The sequence below is a fragment of the Mobula hypostoma genome, chromosome 8, assembly GCF_963921235.1.
Source record: "Mobula hypostoma chromosome 8, sMobHyp1.1, whole genome shotgun sequence".
In the NCBI taxonomy this organism is placed as follows: domain Eukaryota; kingdom Metazoa; phylum Chordata; class Chondrichthyes; order Myliobatiformes; family Myliobatidae; genus Mobula; species Mobula hypostoma.
In genome coordinates, this window is record NC_086104.1 from 118,426,474 (window position 1) to 118,434,808 (window position 8,335).

General features: G+C 47.1%; 1 protein-coding gene across 1 annotated transcript in view; it reads right to left on the bottom strand.

The window, feature by feature from the left end:
- The window catches only part of LOC134350217 (uncharacterized), a 46,200-nt gene extending 42,025 nt beyond the window's left edge, over positions 1–4,175 (bottom strand). The window contains exon 1 of the mRNA XM_063055217.1: positions 4,019–4,175. Within this exon, the coding sequence (XP_062911287.1) occupies positions 4,019–4,109 (91 nt within the window). The 5' untranslated portion in view covers positions 4,110–4,175. The remainder of the gene's footprint in view (positions 1–4,018) is intronic.
- Positions 4,176–8,335: the final 4,160 nt, after the last annotated feature.

Below are 8,335 nucleotides of genomic sequence, written 5' to 3' on the forward strand. Positions count from 1 at the left end.
TTGTACCGATCTCTGAATCTAATAGGTCATGGAGCATTGAAAAGTAAAACACAGGTCAGGGCCTTCGGACCATAATCTTGTACCGACCTATATAAGCATACTCGACAATCTATCTTCCCATCCCCACCTACACAGCCCATAACACTCCATCCATTTCTATTTCATCCACGAGTCTCTTAACATACTCCAGTCAGTTTATCTACTACCATCTCACTCGACAGTGCACACCAGGCACCAACGATCGCCCATGTAAAACCTGACCTCCGACGTCTCTCCCAATCTTTCCATCGCCCGCTTTAAATAGATGTCCTCTGGTATTGGCAAATCACACTTTGCCCTTTCACCAGTTCAATAAAGGCTCCACACGCATTCACATCTCTCCAATTATGTGTGGATAGGTTAATACGTTTAAAGATGATAGAAAGATTGGTGAAGTTATGGAGAGTGAAGAGGGTCGTCAGGGGATCCAGTGGGATACAAATCAGTTACAAATATGGTGTTGAAAGGGAAAGAAGAGTTTAATCCGTGCAAGGCAATATGTGTATCTGGGACTGATGAGCAGATTGGCCCCTCCTACTGCCGTAGGAAACATGAGGAAGTGGACGGAATACTTGGAGGAACTGGTCTCAGTAATACTTCAATGATTTCAAATTTCTGGTTGCAGAGGATCATTTCCTGGAATAGTATTTACCTCGTGACTTCCAAATGGCAACCACCCTGCACTGTGAGTGAAGAGTCTGTTCACATCTCCTCTAGTAATTTCCTTGCCGAAAAGCTACGTTCCCTTGAGCTTTCCGTGCACCTCTCCTTGGACCACCGGCGACCCCCAACACCAGCTTCATGTTCAGATTCATTGGTTTACCACATGTATATCGATACATACAGTAAAATGTGCAGCTTGTGTTAACGACCAAAACAACTTAGGGATGTGCTGGAATTAGCCCTCAAATGTCGCCACACAAATTGGTGCCAACATTGCATGCACAGCATACTCGGTACACATGCCATAAAACACCACCCACCCATAAACAGAGAGTCCTTCCATCCCTGGGGAGGCCTCCAGCCTCCAGTCTTTGACCATTAGCATTCGACGTCCCACTTCCAATACACATTCTGGCTTCGATTTCCGGTATTGACGGACGAGCAGATGACAAGAGGCCGAACTCTTTGTTAGCTTGCTCATAGGCTTTCCTGCATTCTCGTTTCTCCTGCTCCCTGACACTCAAGCGAGGAAAGGGGCCCAGGACTGCAGATGTCTTTCGTCACGCACCATGTCGCTTGTCTTCTTGGGAGAAGCAACTCGCACCTGCCCCTTAGTGCTCCATAAGACGAGCCGACGGTTTGGAGCACACTACGCAGGTTTCTTCCAAGTGTGTAAGGGGACGGGGCGCAAACACGGGAGGGACTACCTGCAATTTATATGGAATATGTTTGTGTATATTTTTCCCCGGTGGAAATCTCTTCCATGGCTCAAAGCATTTTTTTCTATAAGGAAGATAAAACCATTCGAAGAAAGTGGAAACATCCAAAAGAGACAGTAGCCATCTGTGACTGTGTTGACTGAGTAACCAAGGGTGATGCCGTTGACTATATAACCAGAAAGCAGGCTGCACCTAGCGAAGCAGGTTGCTAGTATTTGTGTAACTTGCCTAATTAACGTAGGGGTGCGCAAGAGGCCGCAGAGGATTGTAGGACTTCAGCGGTTCATTCACGGGCATAACCGTTCATATTATGGAGGACATGTTTAAGAAGCTGATCCTCCAGAGGGCAGCATTCATCACTCAGGACACTCACTGTCCCTGACATCCCTCTACTTATTAGGCAGGAGGTATAGGAGCTGGAAGACCCACACCCAATGACGCAGGAACAGCTTCTTCCCCTGCATCATCAGATTTCTGAACGGTCTATCAACGCATAAACACGAGCTCCTTATTGTTTTGTACTATTTATCTACTGCGTTACTGACAATAATTCTAAGACTTTGCACTCTACTGGTGCCGCAGAACGACAAGTTTCACATGATATAAGACCGTGATGAAGGCCTGAACAAACCTGACTCTGATTCCGATTCTAAAGTTTTCAAATAATGACATATATTTGAATTGTACTTCACCGCCATTGTTTTGTTTTCTGATTATTTTTCATAGTTGCTACATTTCTTCCTCATTCTTACAATAGCGTCATCGAAATGTTCAGTTTCATCTAATACTGCAGTTCACGGGGAAAACAGCTTGACAGAGAATTTAGCAGAACGTGTTCTGGTGTTCTGCCACAGAACAACGGAGATGCTCTGAATTTTATGCAAATTACCCCGCAGGCTGCCCTGCTGATGTTTGTAATGTCGCTTTATTTTATTTTAATCCTTTTATACAAACGTTAACGACGACAAGAAGGTGGGGGGGGGGTACATGGAAGAATGGTGAGTGTGCAGAAAAGCAGGTCAGGTGGAAAGTTGGAATGTCACGGCATGGAGGAGGAAGCCAGAGGACGGTTGGGTTTTGATAGAGGAGAGTCGGGAATGTAAGCCAGAGGAGAAGAGATATTTTGAGTTGATTCAGCTGGGGTGTCCGGGGTAGTGACGAAAGATCAGAGGATGGGAATCGGCGAACTGAAAGGGGAAGTGCTGAGGAGCCGTGTAGATGAGAGGGCTGAACAGGCGAGGGGGTAATTGAGGATAGAAATATGGGGAGGAGGTACAGTTGAATCTGTGCCTGACCTAGAAGAAATAATTAGGTCCCCAGACCGAAGAGAAAGGGGACGGTTCACGGACAGGCATTGCAACTCATCAGGTTTCAGACGAAAGTACATGGAGAATGAGAGTGATTTGTTGTGCTCTTGCTGTGGTCTACTCCATGGCGAAGAATCTAAGTACAGAGCAGACAACAGAGCATCCTGGCTTCATCTAGTATGGACATTCTAAACTACTCCACTATTCGTACAACAACCCGTCATCCTCGGCATCATCCACTGCTACGATGACCCACAATAGACACTGGAGGAACTGCCCCTCGGGTGTGCCCTGGGGTGGGAGTTCTAGGACTCAGCACCGTGAAAAAAGTATCCACCTTCAGATAACCCTCCTTTTCGTTCATCCCACTTCCATATGAGGCACAGATTCACACATACATCTTCTCGCCTTTAACTGCTCTCCTCAATTCCCCTCTTATCCGCTCACTCTTCCCAAATCTACTTCTCTGTAGCATTCCTCTTCTTTTCACTTCCCTGCTCCAATCTTTCCCTGCCCTTTTTTCCCTGATGCACCACCACCCTCTCCTCAAATGTACTCTGCTTCCGTCCTCTCAGTCACAAACACCTGCCTTGCCAAATTCCTCCGGATTATCGACATGTAGATTACTTCCACTGCCCATCAGGTCGCATTTTCCCATCGCCTACACACTTTATCCTTTACGTACCCTCGCCCCCGTCAACTATTGTCATCAGCCCATCTTCTTCCCTCATCCGGTCCTGATCCCACCACCTGCAGCTCTTTGTTCTCTCCACATCCATCTCCTAACTTCTGCCGTTTTTGCCACCCTCCCCTCCGTCCATGCATAAACTCCTCCTCGCCTACCTCTTGTGAGACCATACCACAACGTTGCTCCTTAATGAGGCGGCGACGGTCCTCTTCCTCCAGGTATTTTTCTCCTCTCCCTTTTGCTCCCTAATCCAGCATCTGCCGTCCCCGTGTGTCTCAGGACAATAGAGAGTGTTGGGGTCGTGGAAGGGTTACAGTAAACGGTGCAGTGGAATAGCAGTTTGAGGAGAACAGGAGAACGGGGGTTCCAAGAAAGAAAATAATACTTCGATTTTGCATGCGAGAGAGCAGTCGGGTGGGAAGAGATTGGGTTCTGGGAGAACAGCCATTCCAGACTCTCACTATACAATCCCTCTCGCCAGTTCTCCTGACAAACAAGTGACAAATCACTTCCACCCATTTCAAGCACACGTCCACACAGCCTACGCCGAACCTTCCGACACGAGCACAGAACTGGTGAGGCTGCACGAAATCTTCACTCACTGTGCAAGAGGAGAAAAAAGACCAGTGCGCAGACCCCTTCTTCGATTCTTGGACTTGATCCAGGTCCTCTCGGCCACAAGGACACTGTCATGGTGCTGCCAGCGGGTGAGGCCAGGCAATTCTCACTGCGTCACTCAGATTTAGTTCCTTCGCTACAGAAAACGCACTGGCGTATGAGCAATCACTCCAGACTTAAAGAATGCAAGGTCAAAGAGCACAAGTATGAGGAATCGCAGTCTGAAATTTCGGTCAGATTGCTGTATTTGAATCAAAGTGCGCCTTTAGTTTTACTTCGAGTCACGGGGTTACGCAGCACAGAAACTGGCCATTCGGCCCAAATCATTCATGCAACCAGAATTTCCATCTAAACGAGACCCATCTTCCCGCTTGTGGTACGTGTCCCTCCAAACCAGACATTCCCAACCGGTGTTGGGGGTGAGTGCAGTTATATGTACAAAAGGGGCGTTAGGGGAAATAGAAATCGTCGCGAGGCACTAGTCCTGACAGACAGCAGAGCGTGCAGCTCCCAAACACATGGATAAGGCACACAGGAAGAACCATGGCTCTGCAGCCGGTGAACACTCGTCGTCACAAGCTGCCTGACGCTCGGCAATCTCATCCGACTTTACCAAGCCATCAGACATTATTGGGGAACTGTACGTTAGCATCCAGGGTGCCCAACAGTTCCCTTTGACTCGCAGCAGCGAACGGGTTCATGTATTTTAACATTTGTTAAGTCAACCCCCTCAACCTTCCCCGCAGATACACAGAAAACAGGCCGCGCAGACGAGAACCAAACGGTTAAATAGAGCTAATCTGTGAACCTGCCGACCCCGAGGTGGAAGTGACCTCAGCTTCTTATGTGCGGTCAAGAACCATGGTTGGGAACTATGAGGTCTTACGTGATTGGTCAATCGCGCTAACGAGAATAGTTCAAAGGTAGCTTGCCGAAACAGCACTTCTATCACGACTAACATTCAAATTCCAATCTGAATCCATGTCAACGTAATTTTCGCCGTTGCGATTGTCTACATCTTCGCTTCGCCGTTCCTTTGCATCCTGCTACCATCATTCCATCCGTGACAACTTACTGCCGTCGTCAACATCCGATAGGCATTCCCAATTTGTGCTAATGTATTACTTTAATTTAGTCCCTTTAATCGTTAATGATAGATAAACACGTAAGGCGTGATCTCTGTAAGTCTGAAGACGGTGAAACCTTGAATTCTAATCCTGCTAAGAAATAGAAACTACAGAAAGTGCGCCAATTGAATGTTACACATCTGGAGTATGTTTTTACTCCGTTGCAGTCAAGACAGTGATATCCGGAGTGTCTTACTTGTAATGCTGTACTGTCCAATGAAACCATGACACCATCAAGATTGCATGAACACTTCCTAAAGAACAAGCTGAAAAGGCTACTTATGGAAATACTCAGTAAGACGAAAGAAGCATTTGAAAAGCGTTGCACACTCCAGGCATTTGACAGGAAACCTAAAATGACCTTGATATTGGCTTCATTGCTTCTTATATCATTATCAAACTGATAGAAAAGTGTGGAAAATCTCATAAAATTTGTGAAAGATTAATAATCCCTGCTGATCCAGAAGTGTTCACCACAGTTCCCAAACTGGACACCTGTATTTTAAAATCGATTCCTTTGAGTAATAACTCTGTAGCTCGTCGTATTGATGAAATAAGCGAAGACATTGAGTATAGGCTATGCAGAGGGCTACAAACAACAAAGTCTGGGACACAACTGGGTCAGTCAACTGTGCAAGACAGCGAGGCATTGCCAATGGCACATTACAGATTATCAAAAATCGAAAGTTTGTGAAGAGATTTTCTTTTGTAAAAAGGTAGAAACACATATCAATGGAGAATTGGTGCGTTTACAGACATTTTCACTCTCTCCCTTTCTCGGGGTAGAGTGCCCTCCTGCTTCAAAACATCCACCATTGTTCCTGTACCTGAAAAGACCTGTCGCGCTCACTTCAATAATAAGCAAAAGTTTTAAGATGCTGGTCAAAGACTACATCTGCAGCATGCTACCACCCAAACTGGATCCCCTACAATTCGCCTACCTATACAACCGACCGACAAATGACGCTATAGCCACCGCTCTACAGAACGTTCTTACTCATCTGGAGAAGAAGGATGTTTATATGAGAATGCTGCTCTTGGACTACAGTTCAGCATTCAACACCATAATTCCCTCCAGGATCGACAAGAAGCTCAAAGACCTCGGCCTTCACCCTGCCTTGTGTAGATGCATCCTGGCCCTCCCGTCTGATCGCGGACAGATGGTAAGAGTGGGTCCCTCACCTCTGCCCTCTGAGCCTCAAAGCAGTTGCTCCTCAGGGCTGTGTACTAACTCTCCTCCTTGATTCTCTGTATAACCATGACTGCGTCGACACCCACAGCTCCAATCTGCTAATTAAATTTGCCTACGATACTGCATTGATTGGCCTAAACGCAAATAATAACGAGGCAGCCTACAGAGAAGAATTCATCATCCTGACAGAGTAGTGTCGCAAAAACACAGGAGCAGGTTGTGGACAACAGGAGGAATGGAACCATCAACGGATCTGAGGTTGAGAGGGTGAACAGCTTTAAGTTTCTCGGCATTCACCTCACCGAGGATCTCAGGTAGTTGGTACATACCAGCTGTGTGGTGACAAAGGCACAACAGCTCCACTTTCACCTCCGACGACTGAAGAAGTTCGATGCGGGCCCCCAAATCCAAGAACTTCCTACAGGGGCGCAATTAAGAGCATCCTGCCTGGTATTGGAACTGAACTTCCCTCAATCGCAGGACTCTGCAGAGAGTGGTACGGAGAGCCCCGCGCATCTGTAGATGTGAACATCCCACTATTCAGGACATTTGCAAACTCAAGTGTCTCAAAATGGGCCCGAAGGATTATTGGGGACCCCGGTCACCCCAACCACAAACTCCTCCAGCTGATACCATATGGGAAACAGTACTGCAACATAAAAGCCAGAATCAACAGGCACCGGGACAGCTCCTTCAACCAGGCTATCAGAATGATTCATTCATGCTGATACAATTGTATTTCAATGTTACATTGATGGTCCTGTTATAAATACTACTAGTTACAAATTACTATAAATTGTGAGTTGGATAGCTACAAGAGAGGAGGCGGCATATAGGTCGGGAGCGAAGTTTAAAACGGTAAAGCTTCGCGGGAACTTGGCTATAAACGGCACACCAATCATGTGTTGGAGAACAGATAAGGTTCAGGCATAAAAGAAAGACAGTGCCTCGCGGAGCGAACTGAGTCAGACTGGTAGGGCTTTGGCTCATTCGGGTTTCGGCGAGGTAAGTGAGTAAGTGAACTTCGTTTTTTCCTTGCATTTTTTGACAAATGGAGACCATGTCTGTAGGGTTAGTGCGTTGCTTTGGGTGTCAGATATGGGAGCCCTCGGAATCTTCCAGTCTCCTAGATGGCCACATCTGCGCCAGGTGCACCAAAATGCAACACCTGAGAGAGTGTGTTAGGGATCTGGAGCTGCGGCTTGATGACCTACGGCTTATTAGGGAAAGTGAGCTGGAGATAGATAGGAGCTACAGGGAGTTAGTCACTCCAAGGTTGCAGGTGGCCATCCCCCTCAGTAATCGTTATCTCGTTTTGGATGCTGTTGGGGGTGGTGTGATCTGACAGAGGATGATCACGGCAATCGGGTCTCTGGCACTGAACATGGTTCCGTGATGCAGAAAGGAGAAAAGATGAGGAATACGGTACACATAGGGGATTCCATAGTGAGAGGTGCAGACAGGAGATTTTGTCAGCCTGATAGAGATACCCGCATGAAGTGTTGTCTCCCAGGTGCCATGGTACAGGAAGTCTCGGATCAGGTGCAGATTATTCTGAAGGGAGAGAGTGAACAGCCAGAAGTCAATGACATTGGTAGAAAAGGGAGGAGGTACTGAAGAAAGTAGGGAGTCCTGTAGGAAGTTGAAAAGCAGGACCTCCGGGGCAGTAATCTCAGGATTACTGCCTGTGCCGCGTGCTAACAAGCTCAAGAGTAGCATGATCAGGCATATTAATGCGTGGCTGAGAGACTGATGAAGGGGGCAGGACTTCGGGTTCCTGGATCATAGGAGCCTCTTCTGTGGGAGGTACGACTTGTACACAAAGGATGCGTTACACCTGAATTCAAAGGGGTCCAAAATCTTAGCAGGCAGGTTTAATAAAGCTGTTAGGGAGGGATTAAACGAATTTGGCAGGGGGATGGGAACCGGGCTGATAGGGCTGAGAAGGGGGGAAACAGAAATAAATCAAGGATAGTGTGCAA